Genomic DNA, 26,338 nt, shown 5'->3' with positions numbered 1-26,338 from the left:
AACATTCCCTAACCAGAAACCGTGGATTGATGGCAGCATTCGTGTGAAACTGAAGGCACGAACCACTGCTTTTAATCAGGGCAAGGTGTCTGGTAACATGACTGAATACAAACAGTGCAGCTATTCCCTCCGCAAGGCTATCAAACAAGCTAAGCGCCAGTACAGAGACAAAGTAGAATCTCAATTCAACGGCTCAGACACAAGAGGTATGTGGCAGGGTCTACAGTCAATCACGGACTACAGGAAGAAACCCAGCCCAGTCACGGACCAGGATGTCTTGCTCCCAGGCAGACTAAATAACTTTTTTGCCCGCTTTGAGGACAATACAGTGCCACTGACATGGCCTGCAACGGAAACATGCGGTCTCTCCTTCACTGCAGCCGAAGTGAGTAAGACATTTAAACGTGTTAACCCTCGCAAGGCTGCAGGCCCAGACGGCATCCCCAGCCGCGCCCTCAGAGCATGCGCAGACCAGCTGGCCGGTGTGTTTACGGACATATTCAATCAATCCCTATACCAGTCTGCTGTTCCCACATGCTTCAAGAGGGCCACCATTGTTCCTGTTCCCAAGAAAGCTAAGGTAACTGAGCTAAACGACTACCGCCCCGTAGCACTCACATCCGTCATCATGAAGTGCTTTGAGAGACTAGTCAAGGACCATATCACCTCCACCCTACCTGACACCCTTGACCCACTCCAATTTGCTTACCGCCCAAATAGGTCCACAGACGATGCAATCTCAACCACACTGCACACTGCCCTAACCCATCTGGACAAGAGGAATACCTATGTGAGAATGCTGTTCATCGACTACAGCTCGGCATTCAACACCATAGTACCCTCCAAGCTCGTCATCAAGCTCGAGACCCTGGGTCTCGACCCCGCCCTGTGCAACTGGGTACTGGACTTCCTGACGGGCCGCCCCCAGGTGGTGAGGGTAGGCAACAACATCTCCTCCCCGCTGATCCTCAACACTGGGGCCCCACAAGGGTGCGTTCTGAGCCCTCTCCTGTACTCCCTGTTCACCCACGACTGCGTGGCCATGCACGCCTCCAACTCAATCATCAAGTTTGCGGACGACACAACAGTGGTAGGCTTGATTACCAACAACGACGAGACGGCCTACAGGGAGGAGGTGAGGGCCCTCGGAGTGTGGTGTCAGGAAAATAACCTCACACTCAACGTCAACAAAACTAAGGAGATGATTGTGGACTTCAGGAAACAGCAGAGGGAACACCCCCCCCATCCACATCGATGGAACAGTAGTGGAGAGGGTAGCAAGTTTTAAGTTCCTCGGCATACACATCACAGACAAACTGAATTGGTCCACTCACACAGACAGCATCGTGAGGAAGGCGCAGCAGCGCACTCACAAACTTCTACAGATGCACAATCGAGAGCATCCTGGCGGGCTGTATCACCGCCTGGTATGGCAACTGCACCGCCCTCAACCGTAAGGCTCTCCAGAGGGTAGTGAGGTCTGCACAACGCATCACCGGGGGCAAACTACCTGCCCTCCAGGACACCTACACCACCCGATGCTACAGGAAGGCCATAAAGATCATCAAGGACATCAACCACCCGAGCCACTGCCTGTTCACCCCGCTGTCATCCAGAAGGCGAGGTCAGTACAGGTGCATCAAAGCTGGGACCGAGAGACTGAAAAACAGCTTCTATCTCAAGGCCATCAGACTGTTAAACAGCCACCACTAACATTGAGTGGCTACTGCCAACACACTGTCAATGACACTGACTCTACTCCAGCCACTTTAATCATGGGAATTGATGGGAAATGATGTAAATATATCACTAGCCACTTTAAACAATGCTACCTTATATAATGTTACTTACCCTACATTGTTCATCTCATATGCATACGTTGATACTGTACTCTATATCATCGACTGCATCCTTATGTAATACATGTATCACTAGCCACTTTAACTATGCCACTTGGTTTACATACTTATCTCATATGTATATACTGTACTCGATATCATCTACTGTATCTTGCCTATGCTGCTCTGTACCATCACTCATTCATATATCCTTATGTACATATTCTTTATCCCCTTACACTGTGTATAAGACAGTAGTTTTTTTTTTTTTTTTTTTGGAATTGTTAGTTAGATTACTTGCTCGTTATTACTGCATTGTCGGAACTAGAAGCACAAGCATTTCGCTACACTCGCATTAACATCTGCTAACCATGTGTATGTGACAAATAAAATTTGATTTGATTTGATTTGATTTGATTTGATTTGATTTACTGTTCAGGATTTTACTATGTTAACCAATTATGCCCTCAAAGTGTCAGTGTACCTATAGTGCCTTCAGACAGTATTCACGCCCCTTGACTTTTTCCACATTTTGTTGTGTTACAGCCTACACACAATACCCCATAATATTAAAGCTGGAATGTCTTGAGTCAATAACTATTCAACTCCTTTGTTATAACAAGCCTACATAAGTTCAGGAGTAAGTTAAAGTCACATAATAAGTTGCATGTACTCAATCTCTGTGCAATAATAGTGTTTAACATGCTTTTTAAATGACTACCTCATCTCTTTACCCCACACATTTAATTATCTATAAGGTCCCTCAATCAAGCAGTGAATTTCAAACACAGATTCAACCACAAAGACCAAGGTGGTTTCCAGTGCCTCGCAAAGAAGGGTACTGATTGGTAGATGGGTAAAATAAAATAAAAAGCAGACACTGAATATCCCTTTGAGCATGGTGAAGTTATTAATTACACTTTGGATGGTGTATTAATACACCCAGTTACTACAAGAATACAGGTGTCCTTCCTAACTCAGTAGCCTGAGAGGAAGGAAACCGCTCAGGGATTTCACCATGAGAACAATGGTGACTTTAAAACAGTTACAGAGTTTAATGGCTGTGACAGGAGAAAACTGAGGATGGATCAACAACATTTTAGTTACTCCTCAATAAGTAATGTGTTGTATTTGCCCAAACATAACACTTTGTATTCAGGACAAAAAGTTAATTGCTTTGCCACATTTTTTGCTGTATTTCCTTTAGTGCCTTGTTGCAAACAGGATGCATGTTTTGGAATATTTGTATTCTGTACCGTCTATATTCTTTTCACTCTGTCATTTAGGTTAGTATTGTGGAGTAACTACAATGTTGTTGATCCATCCTCAGTTTTCTGCTATCACAGCCATAAAACTCTGCAACTGTTTTAAAGTCAGCATTGTTCTCATAGTGAAATCCCTGAGCGGTTTCCTGTCTCTCCGGCTACTGAGTTAAGAAGGGCGCCTGTATCTGTGTAGTGACTGTGTACATTGATACAATATCCAAAGTGTAATTAATAACTTCACCGTGCTCAAAGGGATATTCAATGTCTGCATTTTTTTATTTTATATTTTACCCATCTACCAATAGGTGCCCTTCTTTGCGAGGCATTGGAAAACCTCCCTGGTCTTTGTGGTTGAATCTGTGTTTGAAATTCACTGCATGACTGAGGGACCTTACAGATAATTGTATGTGTGGTGTACAGAGATGAGGTAGTCATGAAAAAATCATGTGAAACACTATTATTGTCGATGCAACTTATTATGTGACCTGTTAAGCACATTTTTACTCCAGAACATTTTTTAAGCTTGCCATAACAAAGGTGTTGAATACTTATTGACCCAAGACATTTCAGCTTTTCATTTTTAATTCATTTGTAAACATTTATCAGAACATCATTCCAGTTTGACATTATAGAGTATTGTGTTTAGGCCAGAGACAACAAAACAATCTACATTTAATATTTTTAAAATTCAGGCAGTTTTTTAAATTCAGGCTGTAACACAACAAAATGTAGAAAAGGTCAAGGGGTGTGAATACTTTCTGAAGGCACTGTAAGCACTTGAAAAAAAAGGAATACTATTTGAACCCAGTTCTGGTGTCTGTGTGTGTATTACCTTAGCCCCCATAGCCCAGGCCGCCAGAACATGGCGACAGTAGTTGAGGCTGGCGGGCTTCATCTTGGAGTCACAGGACCCGCTGTACTGTGGGACTGTACTCATCTCAGGAGAACACTCAAACACTTCCATGTGGTGCACTATGGCCTCGTTACCAGGGGTTACCACCGACTCATACTGGGGTGGGGGTGATGAAGAGGGAGGAGGAGGAGGAGGAGGAGGAGGAGGAGGAGGAAAGAAGAGGTGGAGATTGATTGGTATTGACTCTACTGTTGTGATTTTCAAACTCATTGCTATGCCCAAGGATTGGGTAGGGCTAAGCAATAAGGATGGGAGGGATATTGTCATATTGATTACATTCATACACTTATCCAAGTCTATTCGAATGCCTAGGGGCCAGGGTTTGATGGAATTGGACTCGATGGTTACATCCATAGAAATAGAATTACTGAGAATAATCCTAATAGAATAACTAAATGTCATTCTAATTCTATGGAATAACTAAATGTCATTCTAATTCTATGGAATAACTAAATGTCATTCTAATTCTATGGAATAACTAAATGTCATTCTAATTCTATGGAATTACTAAATGTCATTCTAATTCTATGGAACTACTAAATGTCATTCTAATTCTATGGAATAACTAAATGTCATTCTAATTCTATGGAATAACGAAATGTCATTCTAATTCTGGTTCCATCATTGAAAAGGACTAGGTTTAGCGGTTTACCATGACAATGTGGTTCTTGGGCATGTTGGGTGGCAGTTGGAAGATGTGGCACCAGTAGGTGGTCTCCTGGGTGGGGATGGTGACGTCGGGGGTCCGGACCTCCAGGGTTTGTACGTCTTGGGGCAGGGAGGGGGGTGGGGTGTCTGGGCGCAGCAGGAGGGCCCTCTGCACTCCCGTCTCAATCTGGGACAGGTTGAGCTGCTGGAGCGAGCGGATTGGCTGATCCAACACTCCGTAGATCAGGTGAACAGTACCCTCCTGCCAATCAGAATCAAGCACAGTCTTTATTATTCCTCTCTTTACCGCTTTTCACCTGCTATACTGTTCTCTCTCTGTCTCTCTCTGTCTCTCTCTGTCCTCTCTCTGTCTCTCTCTGTCTCTCTCTGTCTCTCTCTGTCTCTCTCTGTCTCTCTCTTTTTCTCCTGCTATACTGTTCTCTCTCTGTCTCTCTCTGTCTCTCTGTCCTCTCTCTCTCTCTGTCTCTCTGTCTCTCTCTGTCTCTCTCTCTGTCCTGCTCTCTTCCTCTCTCTGTCTCTCTGTCTCTCTCTGTCTCTCTCTGTCTCTCTGTCTCTCTCTGTCTCTCTCTCTGTCTCTCTCTCTGTCTCTCTCTCTCTCTCTGTCTCTCTCTCTGTCCTCTCTCTGTCTCTCTCTGTCTCTCTCTGTCTCTCTCTTTTCACCTGCTATACTGTTCTCTCTGTCTCTCTCTGTTCACCTGCTATACTGTTCTCTCTCTGTCTTTCTCTGTTCACCTGCTATACTGTTCTCTCTCTGTCTCTCTCTGTCTCTCTCTGTTCACCTGCTATACTGTTCTCTCTCTGTCTCTCTCTTTTCACCTTCTATACTGTCCTCTCTGTCTCTCTCTGTCTCTCTCTTTTCACCTTCTATACTGTCCTCTCTCTGTCTCTCTCTGTCTCTCTCTCTGTCTCTCGTCTCTCTCTGTCTCTCTCTGTCTCTCTCTTTTCACCTTCTATACTGTCCTCTCTGTCTCTCTCTGTCTCTCTCTTTTCACCTTCTATACTGTCCTCTCTCTGTCTCTCTCTGTCTCTCTCTTTTCACCTGCTATATTTGTTTACGTGTTGCTGTGCGTTTTGTTGCCAACCTTACTTTGCTACCTGACAACTTTCCGGTTTTACTTTTTAATTACCGTTTATATTTTTAGTTTTTCCCTCACTCAACTTTTTTTTTTCCTTCAACTTTTTCACTCCGGACACGTTATCTGGACGTGGTTCGTCAGGACCTCCAACAGCCGAAGCTAAGTAGTAACATTAACATGATGCCTTCTAATTGCATTCGCTATTTTCATAATATACAGGAGAACGATCGCCTTACGGCGAGGATAGCTGTGCTGCAAGCCCAGCTTCAGACGCAACCGTTAGGCAAGGGTAATGTCAGTGTAGGAAAGGATGAAACAGCGTCTGTGCCACCAGTAAGTACAGATAGTAACATTAGTATAAATCCCCTTGCACGGCGCCATTTCCGTTACAATTTTCTGGAAAATGGCTTCAGAGCTCAGGTATTTTCTGTATACCAGGGAGCTAGATTGAGGCAGCTCTTTCAGTAGTTTAGTTGGAATAGGGTCCAGTATGCAGTAAATTTCGGTGTTCCGTTTTAGGACCGCTATTGTTTTCACTATATATTTTACCTCTTGGGGATGTCATTCGAAAACATAATGTTAACTTTCACTGCTATGCGGATGACACACAGCTGTACATTTCAATGAAACATGGTGAAGCCCCAAAATTGCCCTCGCTAGATGCCTGTGTTTCAGACATAAGGAAGTGGATGGCTGCAAACGTTCTACTTTTAAACTCGGACAAAACAGAGACAGTTGTTCTTAGGTCCCAGGAAACAAAGAGATCTTCTGTTGATTCTGACAATTAATCTTAATGGTTGTACAGCCGTCTCAAATAAAAATGTGAAGGATCTTGGCGTTACTCTGGATCCTGATCTCTCTTTTGACGAACATAACAAGACTGTTAAAAGTACAGCTTTTTTCCGTCTAAGTAACATTGCAAAAATCAGAAACTTTCTGTCCAAAAATTATGCAGAAAAATGTATCCATGCTTTTGTTACTTCTAGGTTAGACTACTGCAATGCTCTACTTTCCGGCTACCCAGATAAAGCACTAAATAAACTTCAGTTAGCGCTAAATACGGCTGCTAGAATCCTGACTAGAACCAAAAAATTTGATCACATTACTCCAGTGCTAGCCTCTCTAGAATGGCTTCCTGTTAAGGCAAGGGCTGATTTCAAGGTTTTACTGCTAATCTACAAAACATTACATGGGCTTGCTCCTACCTATCTTTCCGATTTGGTCCTGCCGTAAATACCCACACGTACGCTACATTCACAAGACGCAGGCCTCCTAATTGTCCCTAGAATTTCTAAGCAAACAGCTGGAGGCAGGGGTTTCTCCTATAGAGCTCAATTTTTATGGAATGGTCTGCCTACCCATGTGAGAGATGCAGACTCGGTCTCAACCTTTAAGTCTTTATTGAAGACTCATTTCTTCAGTGGGTCACATGATTGAGTGTAGTCTGGCCCAGGAGTGTGAAGGTGAACGGAAATCCTCTGGAGCAACGAACCGCCCTTGCTGTCTCTGCTTGGTCGGATCCCCTCTCTCCACTGGGATTCTCTGCCTCTAACCCTATTACAGGGGCTGAGTCACTGGCTTACTGGTGCTCTTCCATGCCGTCCCTAGGAGGGGTGCGTCACTTGAGTGGGTCACTGACGTGATCTTCCTTTCTGGGTTGGCGCCCCCCCTTGGGTTGTGCCGTGGCGGAGGGCTATACTCGGCCTTGTCTCAGGATGGTAAGTTGGTGGTTGAAGATATCCCTCCAGTGGTGTGGGGGCTGTGCTTTGGCAAAGTGGGTGGGGTTATATCCTGCCTGTTTGGCACTGTCCTGGGGTATCATCGGATGGGGCCACAGTGTCTCCTGATCCCTCCTGTCTCAGCCTCCAGTATTTATGCTGCAGTAGTTTGTGTCGAGGGGCTAGGGTCAGTCTGTTATATCTGGAGTACTTCTCCTGTCTTATCTGGTGTCCTGTGTGAACTTAAGTATGCTCTCTTTAATTCTCTCTTTTTTCTCTCTCCCGGAGGACCAGAGCCCTAGGACAATGCCTCAGTACTACTTGGCATAATGACTCCTTGCTGTCCCCAGTCCACCTGGCCGTGCTGCTGCTCCAGTTTCAACTGTTCTGCCTTCGGCTATGGAACCCTGACCTGTTCACCGGACGTGCTACCTGTCCCAGACCTAATGTTTTCAACACTCTAGAAACAGCAGGAGTGGTAGAGATACTCTTAATGATCGGCTATGAAAAGCCAACTGACAATTTACTCCTGAGGTGCTGACTTGCTGCCCCCTCGACAACTACTGTGATTATTATTATTTGACCATGCTGGCCATTTATGAACATTTGAACATCTTGGCCATGTTCTGTTAAAATCTCCACCCGGCACAGCCAGAAGAGGACTGGCCACCCCTCATAGCCTTGTTCCTCTCTAGGTTTCTTCCTAGGTTTTGGCCTTTCTAGGGAGTTTTTCCTAGCCACTGTGCTTCTACACCTGCATTGCTTGCTGTTTGGAGTATAGGTAGGCTATGAGAATATTGCGTATGCATCCCGGATGAATAAAGCTGTGGTGGTATTTCTTAAAGAAGAGTGTCTAGTTGATCGGATGGTTGAGCATGGTGTACTTCTTAAAGGAATGTTTATTCAAGTTACGCCGCTTTTTTCTCCGTCAACAAGGGTAACGATTTCAAATGTACCACCGTTTATTCCTAATGAGCTATTGGAGCGCGAGTTATTGCGCTTTGGGAAGTTCGCCAGTTCAATTAAGGTTGTCCCGTTGGGTTGCAAACACCCGGCGTTGAAACAGGTAATGTCATTTCGGCGACAGGTGTTTATGTTTTTGGACTCACCGGAGCAGACTTTAGAGTTATCGTTTAAAATCAAGTATGACAATAGATTGTATATGGCTTATGCTAGTACGGGTAGTCAACGGTGTTTTGAGTGTGGGGATGTTGGTCATAAGCGACATGCTTGCCCGAAAAGGGAGAAGGCAGAGGGAGGGGCACAGGTGGTCATCGTGACGCCTGGGCCCATTGATGTAGGGAGAGGTGAGCTGACAGCGGTAGAGCAGCCACAAGCACCTGTTGCTGTGGAACAAGTTATCCGTGTTGAGGGTACGGGGTTGCAACTTGTATTAGAAGGAAATGTTATGCAACAGAAAAGTATTGCTGTAGAAGGTAAGGATGTATCTGAAGAGCCAGTTCCTCAGACTGGTGAGCAGGTGCCCAGTATGAATGCTGGGGTAAAGGAGGGGGTTCATGTGGAGCTAGGCTCCCAGGGAGTGGAGGAGATGCCCACTACGAGTGCTGGGGTTCATGTAGAGCTAGGCTCCCAGGTAGTGGAGGAGTTGCCCACTACGAGTAATGAGGTACAGGAGGGTTTGCATGTGGAGCTAGGCTCCCAGGTAGTGGAGGAGATGCCCACTACGAGTAATGAGGTACAGGAGGGTTTTCATGTGGAGCTAAGCTCCCAGGTAGTGGAGGAGATGCCCACTACGAGTGCTGGGGTTCATGTGGAGCTAGGCTCTCAGTTAGTGGAGAAGATGCCCACTATGAGTAGTGATGTTCAGGTGGGGCTAGTCTCCCAGATAGTGGAGGAGATGCCTGGTACGAGTGATGAGGTGCAAGTGGAGAGTGTTGAAAGGGATGTGGTAGAGGGGAGTCAGTTGTCTGTGTTCTCAGCTGAGGAGGATCAAGAGAAGGATATGGATATCTCTTTAGATATGACAGCTGCTGGTGCGGACTCAGTTTATGATCTAGTGGAGGTAAATGAGTTTCTGGATCAGACTTTTGGGAAATCTGTCAAATTGGCAGATTATTTTGATGTTGATAAGTTTGTGAGGTCAGCTGTGATGTTACAGAAGACGGTGCGGTTAGACCAGCTGAGTGAGAAGAAGCGGTTTCGCTTGAGGAAATTTATTACTGCTGTTGCAGCAGCAAAAGGTGGTGGGAAACGTGTTCAGGTTAAGAGAAGGAAAAAAAATAATGATGATGATCATGCTTCATAAGGTGTCTTTTTTCTCGTTGGTTTCTCTGTGGTTTCTTCTGCTTTTCTTTTCTCTTTTCTACATGGAGGTACTAAGGGTAGGTTCTCTCAATATGAATGGGGGAAGGGACAGGAATAAGAGGGCTTGGGTATTAGAAGTAATAAAACAGAAAAGGCTTAATGTAGTTTTCCTACAGGAGACACATAGCGATGAGGAAAATGAGGTTGACTGGGGTATGTGGTGGGAGGGGCAGCATATACTCAGTCATGGTACTAATTTCAGTGCTGGGGTGGCAATATTGTTTTCCTCAGGCTTAGGGGTGACTGTGGTATCTACAACAGAGATTGTCAAGGGTCGGGTTTTATTGGTCAAGGTGGATGTTATGGGGTTTTTGTTTGTTTTTTGAATGTTTATGCTCCTAATGAGGATACAGAGCGTATTGCTGTATTTGATCAACTAAAGGAAACGTTAAGACAGTGTGACCAGAGGGGTGTATGGTTTTAGGGGTGACTGGAACTGTACAGTGGATTTTACTGTTGATCGCACCGCTGAAGAACCTCACCTGCGGTCAGCCACTTGCCTGTCTGGCCTATTAAATGAGTTTGAGCTTTCTGATGTGTGGAGAGTAAGGAATGCCAAAGTTAGGCAGTACACATGGCTAAAAATTAATGAAGGTCGTGTCAGTGCAGCACGGTTAGACAGGTTGTATGTATCTGAGCAATACTGTAGTAGGGTTGGAAAGTGTGCCATTACTCCTGTGGGTTTCTCTGATCATCATATGGTTACTGTTGATATTCACTTGTCCTGTCCACGAAGGTCATCACCTTACTGGTATTTTAATGTTAAATTGTTACATGATGTCATGTTTTGTGACAGGTTTTTGTTGTTTTGGGAAAAATGGAGGGGTATAAAAGGGAATTTTGAGTCCTTGAGACAATGGTGGGAGGTTGGGAAGGCCCAAATACGAGTTTTTTGTCAACAGTATACTGCTCTGTCTCAAACTGAATTTAAAGAGACTATCAAGGCCCTTGAACAGGACATCAAATCTATTGAATTGAAGCTGCTCACTCAGAATGACCCTGGACTAGTCATGAACTTACAGGACAAGAGACATGAACTGAGGTCGTTTCTGCATGAAAGAGTGAAGGGTGCCTTGATTAGGTCTCGTTTCGCTTCCCTCAAGGATATGGATGCTCCTAGTGCTTTTTTTTTAACCTAGGAAAGTCGACATTTCAACGTAAACAGATGGTCTGCCTTCGTCTCCCTGGTGGGAAGGTGACCACGAATGATATTGAAATGCGTCAACATGCCGTGGATTTCTACTCGTCCCTTTATAAGGCGGAGGATTGTGATTCTATGTGTACTGAACAGTTGTTACATGGTCTTCCTAAATTGGGACCTGAGCAGAGAGTCGCATTGGACGCTGACATTACACTGCAGGAGCTGTCCACAGCAGTTATGCAGCTCTCAACAGGCCGAGCCCCTGGCATCGATGGTTTACCATCTGAGTTTTATAAGCACTTTTGGGGGTCTATTGGGGAGGACTTTTATGAAGTGATGTGTGAATCTTTTCATGAGGGTTCTCTTCCTGTATCCTGTCAATGTGCAGTGCTTTCACTGTTGCCAAAAAAGGGGGATTTGGCTCTCATAAAAAATTGGAGACCTGTTGCTTTGCTGTGCGCAGAATATAAAATTGTTTCTAAATGTCTCTCAAACAGGTTGAAAGAGTATCTGGGGTTGTTGATCCACAAGGACCAGTCCTACTGTGTACCTGATCGCTCTATTGTTGACAACTTGTTTCTGATAAGAGATGTTTTAGACATTTGTAAACTGTCTGATGTAAATGTGGGTTTACTTTCGTTGGATCAGGAGAAGGCTTTTGATCGTGTGGACCACCAGTACTTGTTTAAAATAATGAAAGCCTTTGGGTTTGGGGATGTTTTTCTGTCTTGGGTGAATTTACTGTATGCTGGAGCCTCGTGTATGGTGAAGGTGGGTGGTGGTTTAAGTTGCCCCATCCCTGTCGAAAGGGGCATCAGGCAGGGATGCCCAATTTCAGGGCAGTTATATAGTCTGGCGATTGAACCAATGCTTTGTTTTTTAAGAGCGAAGCTTACTGGTTTCTTTGTGCCAGGTGTAACGAAGGGTCCCACGATGTCATCTGCATACGCAGACAGTGCTGTGATAGTTTTTATTACAGGGGTGAGGATGTTAAGCTTCTCTCAAACGCTTTAAAGGTGTATGAGGGGGCCTCCTCAGCTAAAGTCAATTGGGGAAAGAGTGAAGCGCTGTGGGCAGGTCAGCTTCAGATGGGGTCTACTCCACGGTTACCAGGGGGGCTTCAGTGGGGCAGAGATGGAATGAAGACTTTGGGGGTTTTTCTAGGCTCCGATGTCTTTCAAAAAAAGAACTGGGAGGGTGTAGTGGAGAAAGTGTGTGCCAGACTGTCAAGGTGGAAATGGGTGTTGCCCCAGCTGTCTTATAGGGGACGGGTCCTGGTAGCTAATAATCTTGCTGCTTCTACCCTGTGGCACAGACTAATGATTTTACAGCCACCAAAGGGTCTGATACAAGAGCTTCAGAGGACCCTTGTCAATTTATTCTGGTCTGGGCAACACTGGATTAAAGCTGCAGCCCTGTACCTGCCACTGCACGAGGGTGGGCAAGGCCTGGTGGACATTTCCTCTAGGATCACAGCTTTCAGGCTCCAAGCAGCCCAGAGATTGTTGTACAGAGACTGTTCTAGCTGGGTCGAAACAGCCTACATATTGATGAGGAGAGCGGGCTGTTTGGGCTTTGACAAGCATCTTTTCCTCTTAAAGCTGGAGGGGGGTGATTTGACTGGCCTGACTCCATTTTATGAGTCTGTTATGCAGGCTTGGAGAGTCTTTGTCAAGTCCCGTAAGGCCTGCACGCCACCAGGGATGTGGCTTTTTGAAGAGCCTCTTTTTCACAACACTGCCATCCAGTCCCGTGTTCTGGGTTCAGCTAGCCTACGTTCATGCCTGTTAGGCGTGGGGTGTACCAAGCTGGGTCATCTGATGCAGAGCAGGAGCAGATTGGAGGAGCTGGGAGAAAGAGCGGGGATCCGATCATCTCGTCTACTGAGGAAGGTCGTCGATGAGGTCTGCGATTCCTTGCCAGTGCTTCATCTGCAGTATGTGACTGACACTTCCAATTCTGACCGGTGGAAGGAGGGTCTGGATTATGTGTTTCCCTGCACTGATTGTTAGTGCTGCGATGGGGGCATTTGAAGAGGACGTGGGGACGCTGCTTTCCTTCGATACCCCGGAGCTGGGGGAGTTCAAGGAGGTGGGAAAGAAGGCCATGTACAGAATATGTGTAAAGGTGTCCCATGCCTCTTCCCTGGAAAGGGTAAAATTGACGAGGTGGGCGGATGTGCTTGGTCCAGGTGCCTCTCCAAAAGGCTGTTGGCGATCATTATATAAACTGCCTATTGATAAGAGGACAGCTGACCTCCAATGGAGGATAATACATGGAGCTATAGCCACCAATATGCATCTGGTACACCTGGATCCTACTGTTGGGGAGGGGTGTCCATTCTGTGCTGAGTCTGAATCTCTGGCACATCTGTTTTTATTGTGTCCCAGGTTGGTTGGGATGATTGAACTGATCACTGATTGGTTCTCAACGTTGGGAGAGGTTTTCTCTTCCCAACTGTATATATTTGGGCCGAAGTACAGGTTCAGTCAAAAGGGTGTAGTTGTGTTGCTTAATTTTGTGTTAGGGGCAGCAAAATTAGCGATATGGAAGACCCGAAAGAACAGCATTCGGGGACAGGGGTCTGTGGATGTGGTGGGAATGCTGGAGGGAATGTTGGCAGCGAGACTAAGGATTGAGTTTGCCTATTACAAACTTGTCAACAATATCGATCTGTTTTTGAGTATATGGGGTATACAGAGGCTGTTGTGTGTAGTTACTGTGGAGGAGGAATTGGAGTTTGAGGAATTGGTGTTTTTAATTGATGTGTAACTGTGGTTTTGTATGAGTATTTATTGTGTGGTGGGCCCCCAGACCCAATAAAGAGTATTTAAAACTCTCTCTCTCTCTGTCTCTCTCTGTCTCTCTCTGTCTCTCTCTTTTCACCTGCTATACTGTCCTCTCTCTGTCTCTCTCTTTGTCTCTCTCTCTCTCTGACTTTCTCTTTGTCTCTCTCTCTCTTTGTCTCTCTCTCTCTCTGACTTTCTCTTTGTCTCTCTCTCTCTCTGTCTCTCTCTCTCTCTCTCTCTCTGTCTCTCTCTGTCTCTCTCTCTCTCTGTCTCTCTCTTTACACCTGCTATACTGTCCTCTCTCTGTCTCTCTCTGTCTCTCTCTGTCTCTCTCTGTCTCTCTCTGTCTCTCTCTTTACACCTGCTATACTGTCCCCTCTCTCTGTCTCTCTGTCTCTCTCTGTCTCTCTCTCTCTCTGTCTCTCTCTGTCTCTCTCTGTCTCTCTCTTTACACCTGCTATACTGTTCTCCCTCTGTCTCTCTCTCTGTCTCACTCCCTATCTTTATTTCTCTCTTTCTCTCTCACTCTCTCTCTTCCTATCTTTAGTCACCTCTCTCTCTCTCTCTCCTTATCTTTATTTATCTCCCTCTCTCCCCCTCTATCTTTATTTATTTCTCTCCCCCTATCTTTATTTATCTCTCAATTCAAGGGCTTTATTGGCATGGGAAACATGTGTTAACATTGCCAAAGCAAGTGAGGTAGATAATATATAAAGTGAATATATAAAGTGATATAAACAATAAAAATGAACAGTAAACATTACACATACAGAAGTTTCAAAACAATAAAGACATTACAAATGTCATATCATATATATATACAGTGTTTTAACAATGTGCAAATGGTTGAGGAACACAAGATAAAATAAATAAGCATAAATATGGGTTGTATTTACAATGGTGTTTGTTCTTCACTGGTTGACCTTTTCTTGTGGCAACAGGTCACAAATCTTGCTGCTGTGATGGCACACTGTGGTATTTCACCCAGTAGATATGGGAGTTTATCAAAATCGGGTTTGTTTTTTAATTCTTTGTGAATCTGTGTAATCTGAGTGAAATATGTGTCTCTAATATGGTCATACATTGGAAAGGAGCTTAGGAAGTGCAGCTCAGTTTCCACCTCATTTTGTGGGCAGTGAGCACATAGCCTGTCTTCTCTTGAGAGCCAGGTCTGCCCACGGCGGCCTCTCTCAATAGCAAGGCTATGCTCACTGAGTCTGTACATAGTCAAAGCTTTCCTTAAGTTTGGGTCAGTCAGTGGTCAGGTATTCTGCAACTGTGTACTCTCTGTTTAGGGCCAAATAGCATTCTTGTTTGCGTGTTTTTTTTGTTAATTATTTCCAATGTGTCAAGTAATTATATTTTTGTTTTCTCATGATTTGGTTGAGTCTAATTGTGTTGCTGTCCTGGGGCTCTGTGGGGTGTGTTTGTGTTTGTGAACAGAGCCCCAGAACCAGCTTGCTTATGGGACTCTTTTACAAGTTCATCTCTCTGTAGGTGATGGCTTTGTTATGGAAGGTTTCGGAATCGCTTCCTTTTAGGTGGTTGTAGAATTTAACGTCTCTTTTATGGATTTTGATCATTAGCAGGTATTGGCCTAATTCTGCTCTGCATGCACTATTTGGTGTTCATGGAGGATATTTTTGCAGAATTCTGCATGCAGTCTCAATTTGGTGTTTGTCCCATTTTGTGAATTCTTGTTTGGTGAGCGGACCCCAGACCTCACAACCATAAAGGGCAATGAGTTCTACAACTAATTCAAGTATTTTTAGCCAGATCCTAATTGGTATGTCGAATATTTTGTTCCTTTTGATGGCATAGAATGCCCTTCTTGCCTTGTCTCTCAGATCGTTCACAGCTTTGTGGAAGTTACCTGTGGCGCTGATGTTTCGGCCAATGTATGTATAGTTTTTTGTGTGCTCTAGGGCAACGGTGTCTAGATGGAATTTGTAATTGTGGTCCTGGAGACTGGACCTTTTTTGGAACAGCATTATTTTGGTCTACTGAGATTTACTGTCAGGGCCCAGGTCTGACAGAATCTGTGCATAAGATCTAGATGCTGCTGTAGGCCCTCATTGGTTGGTGACAGAAGCACCAGATCATCAGCAAACAGTAGACATTTGACTTCAGATTCTAGTAGGGTGAGGCCGGGTGCTGCAGACTTTTCTAGTGCCCCCGCCAATTCGCTGATATATAAGTTGAAGAGGGTGGGGCTTAAGCTGCATCCCTGTTTCACCCCACGGCCCTGTCGGTCTTGTTTTTTGCCTATTTTAACTGCACACTTGTTGTTTGTGTACATGGATTTTATAATGTTATATGTTTTTCCCCCAACACCACTTTCCATCAATTTGTACAGCAGACCCTCATGCCAAATTGAGTCAAAGGCTTTTTTGAAATCAATAATGCATAAAGGGGCGGCAGGTAGCCTAGTGGTTATAGCGTTGGACTAGAAACCGAAAGATTGCAAAATCAATTCCCCAAGCTGACAAGGTGAAAATCTGTCGTTCTACAAGGCAGTTAACCCACTGTTTCTAGGCCGTCATTGAAAATAAGACTTTGTTCTTAACTTGCTTGCCTAGTTAATTAAATAATGGTTAAAAAAAGACTTTGCCTTTGGTTGTTTGTCAATTAGGGTGTGCAGGGTTAATACGTGATCTGTCGTACGATAATTTGGTAAAAAGCCAATTTGACATTTGCTCAGTATATTGTTTTCACTGAGGAAGTGTAGGAGTCAATGAAAATGTTAATGAAAATGCAGAGGGTTCTCCCAAAGTAACTGTTGATGCATATCCCACGGTAGTGGATTGGTGTATTCAGTCCTTGGTTCCAAATATTGGGGAAGATGCCAGAGCTAAGGATGATGTTAAAGAGTTTAAGTATAGCCAATTGGAATTTGTTGTCTGTATACTTGATCATTTCATTAAGGATACCATCAACACCACAGGCCTTTTTGGGTTGAAGGGTTTTTATTTTGTCCTGTAGTTCATTCAAGGTAATTGGAGAATCCAGTGGTTTCTGGTAGTCTTTAATAGTTGATTCTAAGATTTGTATTTGATCATGTTTATGTTTTTGCTGTTCTTTGTTATAGAGCCAAAAATATTGGAGAAGTGGTTTATCCACACATCTCCATTTGGATAGATAATTCTTTGTGTTGTTTGTTTAGTGTTTTCCAATTTTCCCAGAAGTGGTTAGAGACTATGGATTCTTCAATTACATTGAGCTGATTTCTGACGTGCTGTTCCTTCTTTTTCCCTATTGTATTTCTGAATTGTTTTAGTGATTCACTCCTTCTCTCTCTTTCACCCTCTCCCCCTGTGTGTGTGTCTCTCTCTGTCTCTCACCTCTATGATGTAATCTCTGGGGTCGCAGGTGCTGAAGGGTCTCTTGAACAGCAGGGAGAATCCCTCAGGTGTCTGCCTGGTGTCCATCAGCTGGTAGTCCTGTTGGCTGTCCAGACTCACATGACCCTGACTGTCACTCCACGCATCCTGGAGTAACACACACAGAGAGAAACAAACACACACCCATAGGTCCGAATACACACACATGCACGCACACACACACAAAGACAGATACTAGATCAATTTTATGGACAGCAATCCACATGCTGGGCAATTGCAATTAAAAAAACCTAGAGATCTCCCAGACATCCAAGTATGTATTTCCATAAACATTCTGTGACATCTAACCCTAACCCCAACCCTATGAGACAGCGATGCCAAGCAATGGCCAAGTGAGCGTGCAAGATGCAGGAGCCAATGGTAACAACTGAATCTGTCTCCTCCAATCACATCGTCCGCATGTAAAATGCACCGAAATAGAACCAGCCATCCAATACATGTTTGTTCCACCTTGCATGATTGCTTGAGGTTGGGGCAAAGTGTAAAGACTCCAAAGTAGCCACACATTTATTAAAAAGCCCAAATTAACCAGGGACGCTCCATGTGTCAGAGTTAGTTAGGCTCTGTGTGCCTCAGACTCCATTTTAAAGCAGTTTCGCTGTGCTGTTGTGACCAAAGTGGTCCTAGGATTTTAACAGAAGTTCTGAGTTCTCTCTATCCTCATCCCTCACCCCTCTCTCCCCTTTCATCCCTCTCTCTCTCTCCACTCATCTCTCCCTTTTGGACCTATTCCCTTGTACAGAGGGCCATTCAACATTAATTTGGAGAGAGGGCGCAAAAGGAAGCTAGGCAGTTTTTCACAGAGAATCAGGCAGGTAGAGAGTCAGGCAGTCCAGGGACGGATCCAGGCAGAGAGTCAGGCAGACCAGGGACAGGTCCAGGCAGAGAATCAGGCAGACCAGGGACGGGTCCAGGCAGAGAGTCAGGCAGACCAGGGACAGGTCCAGGCAGAGAATCAGGCAGACCAGGGACGGGTCCAGGCAGACCAGGGACGGGTCCAGGCAGAGAATCAGGCAGACCAGGGACGGGTCCAGGCAGACCAGGGACGGGTCCAGGCAGAGAGTTATGCAGACCAGGGATGGGTCCAGGCAGAGAGTCAGGCAGACCAGGGACGGGTCCAGGCAGAGAGTCAGGCAGACCAGGGATGGGTCCAGGCAGAGAATCAGGCAGACCAGGGACGGGTCCAGGCAGAGAATCAGGCAGACCAGGGACGGGTCCAGGCAGACCAGGGACGGGTCCTGGCAGACCAGGGACGGGTCCAGGCAGAGAGTTATGCAGACCAGGGACAGGTCCAGGCAGAGAGTCAGGCAGACCAGGGACAGGTCCAGGCAGAGAGTCAGGCAGACCAGGGATGGGTCCAGGCAGAGAATCAGGCAGACCAGGGACGGGTCCAGGCAGACCAGGGACGGGTCCTGGCAGACCAGGGACGGGTCCAGGCAGAGAGTTATGCAGACCAGGGACGGGTCCAGGCAGAGAGTCAGGCAGACCAGGGACAGGTCCAGGCAGAGAATCAGGCAGACCAGGGACGGGTCCAGGCAGACCAGGGACGGGTCCTGGCAGACCAGGGACGGGTCCAGGCAGAGAGTTATGCAGACCAGGGACGGGTCCAGGCAGAGAGTCAGGCAGACCAGGGACAGGTCCAGGCAGAGAATCAGGCAGACCAGGGACGGGTCCAGGCAGACCAGGGACAGGTCCAGGCAGAGAATCAGGCAGACTAGGGACGGATCCAGGCAGACCAGTGACGGATCCAGGCAGACCAGGGACGGGTCCAGGCAGAGAGTCAGGCAGGCTAGGGACGGGTCCAGGCAGAGAGTCAGGCAGACCAGGGACGGGTCCAGGCAGAGGTAAGGCAGACCAGGGACGGGTCCAGGCACAGAGTCAGGCAGACCAGGGACGGGTCCAGGCAGAGAGTTATGCAGACCAGGGATGGGTCCAGGCAGAGAGTCAGGCAGTCCAGGGACGGATCCAGGCAGAGAGTCAGGCAGACCAGGGACAGGTCCAGGCAGAGAATCAGGCAGACCAGGGACGGGTCCAGGCAGAGAGTCAGGCAGACCAGGGACAGGTCCAGGCAGAGAATCAGGCAGACCAGGGACGGGTCCAGGCAGACCAGGGACGGGTCCAGGCAGAGAATCAGGCAGACCAGGGACGGGTCCAGGCAGACCAGGGACGGGTCCAGGCAGAGAGTTATGCAGACCAGGGATGGGTCCAGGCAGAGAGTCAGGCAGACCAGGGACGGGTCCAGGCAGAGAGTCAGGCAGACCAGGGATGGGTCCAGGCAGAGAATCAGGCAGACCCGGGACGGGTCCAGGCAGACAGGGACGGGTCCTGGCAGACCAGGGACGGGTCCAGGCAGAGAGTTATGCAGACCAGGGACGGGTCCAGGCAGAGAGTCAGGCAGACCAGGGACGGGTCCAGGCAGAGAGTCAGGCAGACCAGGGACGGGTCCAGGCAGAGAGTCAGGCAGACCAGGGACGGGTCCAGGCAGAGAATCAGCCAGACCAGGGACGGGTCCAGGCAGACCAGGGACGGGTCCTGGCAGACCAGGGACGGGTCCAGGCAGAGAGTTATGCAGACCAGGGACGGGTCCAGGCAGAGAGTCAGGCAGACCAGGGACAGGTCCAGGCAGAGAATCAGGCAGACCAGGGACGGGTCCAGGCAGACCAGGGACGGGTCCAGGCAGAGAATCAGGCAGACTAGGGACAGATCCAGGCAGACCAGGGACGGATCCAGGCAGACCAGGGACGGGTCCAGGCAGAGAGTTATGCAGACCAGGGATGGGTCCAGGCAGAGAGTCAGGCAGACCAGGGACGGGTCCAGGCAGAGAGTCAGGCAGACCAGGGATGGGTCCAGGCAGAGAATCAGGCAGACCAGGGACGGGTCCAGGCAGAGAATCAGGCAGACCAGGGACGGGTCCAGGCAGACCAGGGACGGGTCCTGGCAGACCAGGGACGGGTCCAGGCAGAGAGTTATGCAGACCAGGGACAGGTCCAGGCAGAGAGTCAGGCAGACCAGGGACAGGTCCAGGCAGAGAGTCAGGCAGACCAGGGATGGGTCCAGGCAGAGAATCAGGCAGACCAGGGACGGGTCCAGGCAGACCAGGGACGGGTCCTGGCAGACCAGGGACGGGTCCAGGCAGAGAGTTATGCAGACCAGGGACGGGTCCAGGCAGAGAGTCAGGCAGACCAGGGACAGGTCCAGGCAGAGAATCAGGCAGACCAGGGACGGGTCCAGGCAGACCAGGGACGGGTCCTGGCAGACCAGGGACGGGTCCAGGCAGAGAGTTATGCAGACCAGGGACGGGTCCAGGCAGAGAGTCAGGCAGACCAGGGACAGGTCCAGGCAGAGAATCAGGCAGACCAGGGACGGGTCCAGGCAGACCAGGGACGGGTCCAGGCAGAGAATCAGGCAGACTAGGGACGGATCCAGGCAGACCAGGGACGGATCCAGGCAGACCAGGGACGGGTCCAGGCAGAGAGTCAGGCAGGCTAGGGACGGGTCCAGGCAGAGAGTCAGGCAGACCAGGGACGGGTCCAGGCAGATAGACAGAGTAAGGCAGACCAGGGACGGGTCCAGGCACAGAGTCAGGCAGACCAGGGACGGGTCCAGGCAGAGAGTTATGCAGACCAGGGATGGGTCCAGGCAGAGAGTCAGGCAGTCCAGGGACGGATCCAGGCAGAGAGTCAGGCAGACCAGGGACAGGTCCAGGCAGAGAATCAGGCAGACCAGGGACGGGTCCAGGCAGAGAGTCAGGCAGACCAGGGACAGGTCCAGGCAGAGAATCAGGCAGACCAGGGACGGGTCCAGGCAGACCAGGGACGGGTCCAGGCAGAGAATCAGGCAGACCAGGGACGGGTCCAGGCAGACCAGGGACGGGTCCAGGCAGAGAGTTATGCAGACCAGGGATGGGTCCAGGCAGAGAGTCAGGCAGACCAAGGACGGGTCCAGCTAGAGAGTCAGGCAGACCAGGGATGGGTCCAGGCAGAGAATCAGGCAGACCCGGGACGGGTCCAGGCAGACCAGGGACGGGTCCTGGCAGACCAGGGACGGGTCCAGGCAGAGAGTTATGCAGACCAGGGACGGGTCCAGGCAGAGAGTCAGGCAGACCAGGGACGGGTCCAGGCAGAGAGTCAGGCAGACCAGGGACGGGTCCAGGCAGAGAGTCAGGCAGACCAGGGACGGGTCCAGGCAGAGAATCAGCCAGACCAGGGACGGGTCCAGGCAGACCAGGGACGGGTCCTGGCAGACCAGGGGCGGGTCCAGGCAGAGAGTTATGCAGACCAGGGACGGGTCCAGGCAGAGATCTCAGGCAGACCAGGGACAGGTCCAGGCAGAGAATCAGGCAGACCAGGGACGGGTCCAGGCAGACCAGGGACGGGTCCAGGCAGAGAATCAGGCAGACTAGGGACAGATCCAGGCAGACCAGGGACGGATCCAGGCAGACCAGGGACGGGTCCAGGCAGAGAGTCAGGCAGGCTAGGGACGGGTCCAGGCAGAGAGTCAGGCAGATCAGGGACGGGTCCAGGCAGAGAGTCAGGCAGACCAGGGACGGGTCCAGGCAGAGAGTCAGGCAGACCAGGGACGGGTCCAGGCAGAGAGTAAGGCAGACCAGTGACGGGTCCAGGCAGAGAGTCAGGCAGACCAGGGACGGGTCCAGGCAGAGAGTTATGCAGACCAGGGACGGGTCCAGGCAGACCAGGGACGGGTCCAGGCAGAGGCAGGAGGAGTGAAAAGGGATGTATAATGCATGTGTGCTGCCCCACAGCAGATTAGTACAGAGAGAGAGATTTTTATTTTTTGTTTATTTCGCTTTTGTATATTATCTACCTCACTTGCTTTGGCAATGTTAACACATGTTTCCATGCCAATAAAGCCCCGAGAGAGAGAGAGAGAGAGAGAGAGAGAGAGAGAGAGACAGAGAGATAGAGACAGAGACAGAGAGAGAGAGACAGAGAGATAGAGACAGAGAGAGAGAGACAGAGAGAGAGAGACAGAGACAGAGACAGAGACAGAGACAGAGACAGAGACAGAGAGAGAGAGAGAGAGACAGAGACAGAGAGAAAATAAATATCTGTGAGTGGCTGGCACACAGTTGTGACCTTTCTGCTCCCAACAGCCTTTCCCTAAGGCTGGGAAGAGGATCTCATCCCACATAGACAGAGAGTAGGCTGGGAAGAGGATCTCATCCCACATAGACAGACAGTAGGCTGGGAAGAGGATATCATCCCACATAGACAGACAGTAGGCTGGGAAGAGGATATCATCCCACATAGACAGACAGTAGGCTGGGAAGAGGATATCATCCCACATAGACAGACAGTAGGCTGGGAAGAGGATTTCTTCCCACATAGACAGACATATGACTTGGAAAGAGGATCTCATCCCACATAGACAGACAGTAGGCTGGGGAAGAGGATATCATCCCACATAGACAGACAGTAGGCTGGGAAGAGGATATCATCCCACATAGACAGACAGTAGGCTGGGGAAGAGGATATCATCCCACATAGACAGACAGTAGGCTGGGAAGAGGATATCATCCCACATAGACAGACAGTAGGCTGGGAAGAGGATATCATCCCACATAGACAGACAGTAGGCTGGGGAAGAGGATCTCATCCCACATAGACAGACAGTAGGCTGGGAAGAGGATATCATCCCACATAGACAGACAGTAGGCTGGGAAGAGGATCTCATCCCACATAGACAGACAGTAGGCTGGGGAAGAGGATATCATCCCACATAGACAGACAGTAGGCTGGGGAAGAGGATCTCATCCCACATAGACAGACAGTAGGCTGGGGAAGAGGATATCATCCCACATAGACAGACAGTAGGCTGGGGAAGAGGATATCATCCCACATAGACAGACAGTAGGCTGGGAAGAGGATATCATCCCACATAGACAGACAGTAGGCTGGGGAAGAGGATCTCATCCCACATAGACAGACAGTAGGCTGGGGAAGAGGATCTCATCCCACATAGACAGACAGTAGGCTGGGGAAGAGGATCTCATCCCACATAGACAGACAGTAGGCTGGGGAAGAGGATCTCATCCCACATAGACAGACAGTAGGCTGGGAAGAGGATATCATCCCACATAGACAGACATTAGGCTGGGAAGAGGATATCATCCCACATAGACAGACAGTAGGCTGGGGAAGAGGATCTCATCCCACATAGACAGACAGTAGGCTGGGGAAGAGGATCTCATCCCACATAGACAGACAGTAGGCTGGGAAGAGGATATCATCCCACATAGACAGACAGTAGGCTGGGAAGAGGATCTCATCCCACATAGACAGACAGTAGGCTGGGAAGAGGATATCATCCCACATAGACAGACAGTAGGCTGGGAAGAGGATCTCATCCCACATAGACAGACATATGACTTGGAAAGAGGATCTCATCCCACATAGACAGACAGTAGGCTGGGGAAGAGGATCTCATCCCACATAGACAGACAGTAGGCTGGGAAGAGGATCTCATCCCACATAGACAGACATATGACTTGGAAAGAGGATCTCATCCCACATAGACAGACAGTAGGCTGGGAAGAGGATCTCATCCCACATAGACAGACAGTAGGCTGGGAAGAGGATCTCATCCCACATAGACAGACAGTAGGCTGGGAAGAGGATCTCATCCCACATAGACAGACAGTAGGCTGGGAAGAGGATCTCATCCCACATAGACAGACAGTAGGCTGGGAAGAGGATATCATCCCACATAGACAGACAGTAGGCTGGGATCCTTCCTATTATAAGACTCCTGTCCTCACATGGAAAGTGAGATGTTCTTTTGAGAGCATTGCAAAATTTAGCAGACATTAAATGTTTATTTTGAGAAAAGTATATTTTCCCTTGGTGGGGGAAAACATTTGGATGATCACAAGTTTCTACTAGTTTATTGAGTATACAGCATTTCCAGAAATTGGTTTTCACATGATGTCAACATTCAACATTCAATGTCTTTTTTTGTCCATGCAGTTTGGATCTATTAATTCCTAATCTTGTCAAAAGTTTGATATGCAACAAATGCCCATTTCAATGGTCTTATTTATTCTCTACTTTAGGAGGATGTGGACACATCCTGCCTGGCAGTCTACCACCAACAGAACCAGCTCTTACGTAAAGCAATATAACGGGTACCAGCCACAATGTGGCAGATTGGCGTGTTTCTTACTCAATCTTGTTCTGGGGGCAGCTCTGCCTCGAGGGCAGAAACAAATGGGATTGGTTAAATTTAGGCAAGTAATCCTAATTGGTTAAGGTTAGGCGTTGTGCTTTCTTTCACGCAATCATTCACATTTGTTCTGCCCTGTAGGCAGCACTGCACTCTGAATCAGATTGAATAAGGAAAACACCACTGAGCTACAGCATTATCCCTTCCATGTGGGAATGAAGCCCTCAACCTTGGTAAACATCACACTCTCTAATGAACCTGCCAAGTCATTGGAAACACATTGAGCCACTGTCTCTCTTATACTAGCAGAAGCACCCCTTATTGAAAGCAACAGAACAGGACCCAAATGCTATTCCCTATATAGTACACTTCTTCTGACCATAACCCTGGTTTAAAATAAGTCACCTCATAGGAAATAGAATGTTATTTGGACGCAAACTAGGACTAGTGCCCTTCCTTTCTCCAAACTAGGACTAGTGCCCTTCCTTTCTCCAAACTAGGACTAGTGCCCTTCCTTTCTCCAAACTAGGACTAGTACCCTTCCTTACACCAAAGTAGGACTAGTCATTACAATATGCCACTTCCTTACCCCAAAGAAGGACTGGTGGCCGTCGTCCCAGAGGACCACCAGGTCAGCGTTGGTGAGCTCCCCGCGGTCGGACATTCCCAGGACCAGGCCATGTTTCATTTCACTGCAGCGCACCTCCAGATACAGCTCCTGGAGGGGGTAGGAGATGTTCCAAGAGAGATGGAGGTGTCCGCGGGGGTCCAGGGGCATATGGTAGGGCAGCTGCACCGGTGTGGAGGTGGAGGTTGGGGTGGATCCTCCCCTGGATGGGCTGGCAGCAGGATCTACCTGGTAGGAGGCTACCAGGATCACCACCAGGGTGGCTAAGACGGTCAGGTACATCAGAGTCACGTCCTGCAGCCTCAGGTTCTTGTTGAAGAGGCGCATACTGTGCAGAGACTATTGTCTGGGTTGGTGGGTTGGTTAGTCGGTTGGTCAGTTAGCCGGTGTCAGTTGGATGATGAGTTGGTTAGTTGGTTGTTTGGTCTGTTAGTCTCAGTGTAACTCAGTCCTCACAAAGAGCATCTGAAGTGCCTCTCATTCTCTTGTCTACCAGTTGTTTTTTCACAGTAACGCTCTCTTCTCTTTCTCCTTATTTCTCCAGGTGGTTCCTCATGCCAATGTCTGGTTAGTGGGTTATCCGTTTTTTTCACAGTATCCTGTCTTCTCAGTTCCTCATCTTTTTCTAACTAGTCTCTTTTTCTCTCGATTGAATGCCATCGAACACCGTCTTCTTCTTTTTCTGTTTCCTGTCTCTTCTTGGTTGGTGTCTCTCCTCTGGCCTGTGTCTCTCTCTGTCTCTGAGAACCTGTCTCATCCCTCTCACTCTCTTTCTAGTCTTTTAAAGGAAATCCCATGTGACCCCTGACTCTTTATCTGGTTTAACGACATTATGTTTGTTGACCAAAATTCAATTGTTTTCATTAAGCCCTCGGGTCAAGCACGGTTTTCGACATCTGCCAGTCCATAATTGATCCTAATGGACCATGGACATTATCAATGGCAATCCAGACAGACTAACTGAGTTTTATTGCCTATTCAATCTCCTCTGGTTTTGGCCTCATAGGCCAATTGGGGATGTATGGCTGGATTTAAGGGAAGTCTGATGCTCAAACTCTGACCTTGGTTGCTATCTGTCTGATCAGGCAGAAGACCAGCCACAACGTGTACGTGAGCCATTCTAGCACCGCATCACCTGACCAGTCAAAACTCTGGGACCTTTCACCATGACAACTGCTTTGAGATTATGATCTGAGGAAATAACACAAAAAAATGTTGTTATTTTAGTTTGTTGTGACATGATATCAAAACAGACTCTCACGTTCTTCTGCAGATGATGCTTTCATTGATTTTACTGTCTAATCAACAACAAATTTCACTGACAGAAAGGCCTGTAATAACGGAAACAGAAATATTCATAATTAATGAGAACATTTTTATGAATATGCCAATG

General features: G+C 47.9%; 1 protein-coding gene across 1 annotated transcript in view; it reads right to left on the bottom strand.

Annotated features, from left to right (window-relative positions):
- LOC112257386 (dopamine beta-hydroxylase-like) overlaps positions 1 to 25,672 on the bottom strand; it is a 61,231-nt gene extending 35,559 nt beyond the window's left edge. Inside the window, exons 1-4 of the mRNA XM_024430908.2 lie at positions 24,907 to 25,672; positions 17,076 to 17,222; positions 4,669 to 4,926; positions 3,936 to 4,112 (exon numbers count right to left, since the gene is read on the bottom strand). Coding sequence (XP_024286676.2) covers positions 3,936 to 4,112; positions 4,669 to 4,926; positions 17,076 to 17,222; positions 24,907 to 25,272 — 948 coding nt within the window. The 5' untranslated portion in view covers positions 25,273 to 25,672. The remainder of the gene's footprint in view (positions 1 to 3,935; positions 4,113 to 4,668; positions 4,927 to 17,075; positions 17,223 to 24,906) is intronic.
- Between the last annotated feature and the right edge of the window lie 666 nt (positions 25,673 to 26,338).

Source organism: Oncorhynchus tshawytscha, linkage group LG09 (genome assembly GCF_018296145.1).
Source record: "Oncorhynchus tshawytscha isolate Ot180627B linkage group LG09, Otsh_v2.0, whole genome shotgun sequence".
Lineage (NCBI taxonomy): Eukaryota > Metazoa > Chordata > Actinopteri > Salmoniformes > Salmonidae > Oncorhynchus > Oncorhynchus tshawytscha.
This window is presented reverse-complemented; position numbering and strand designations above follow the sequence as displayed.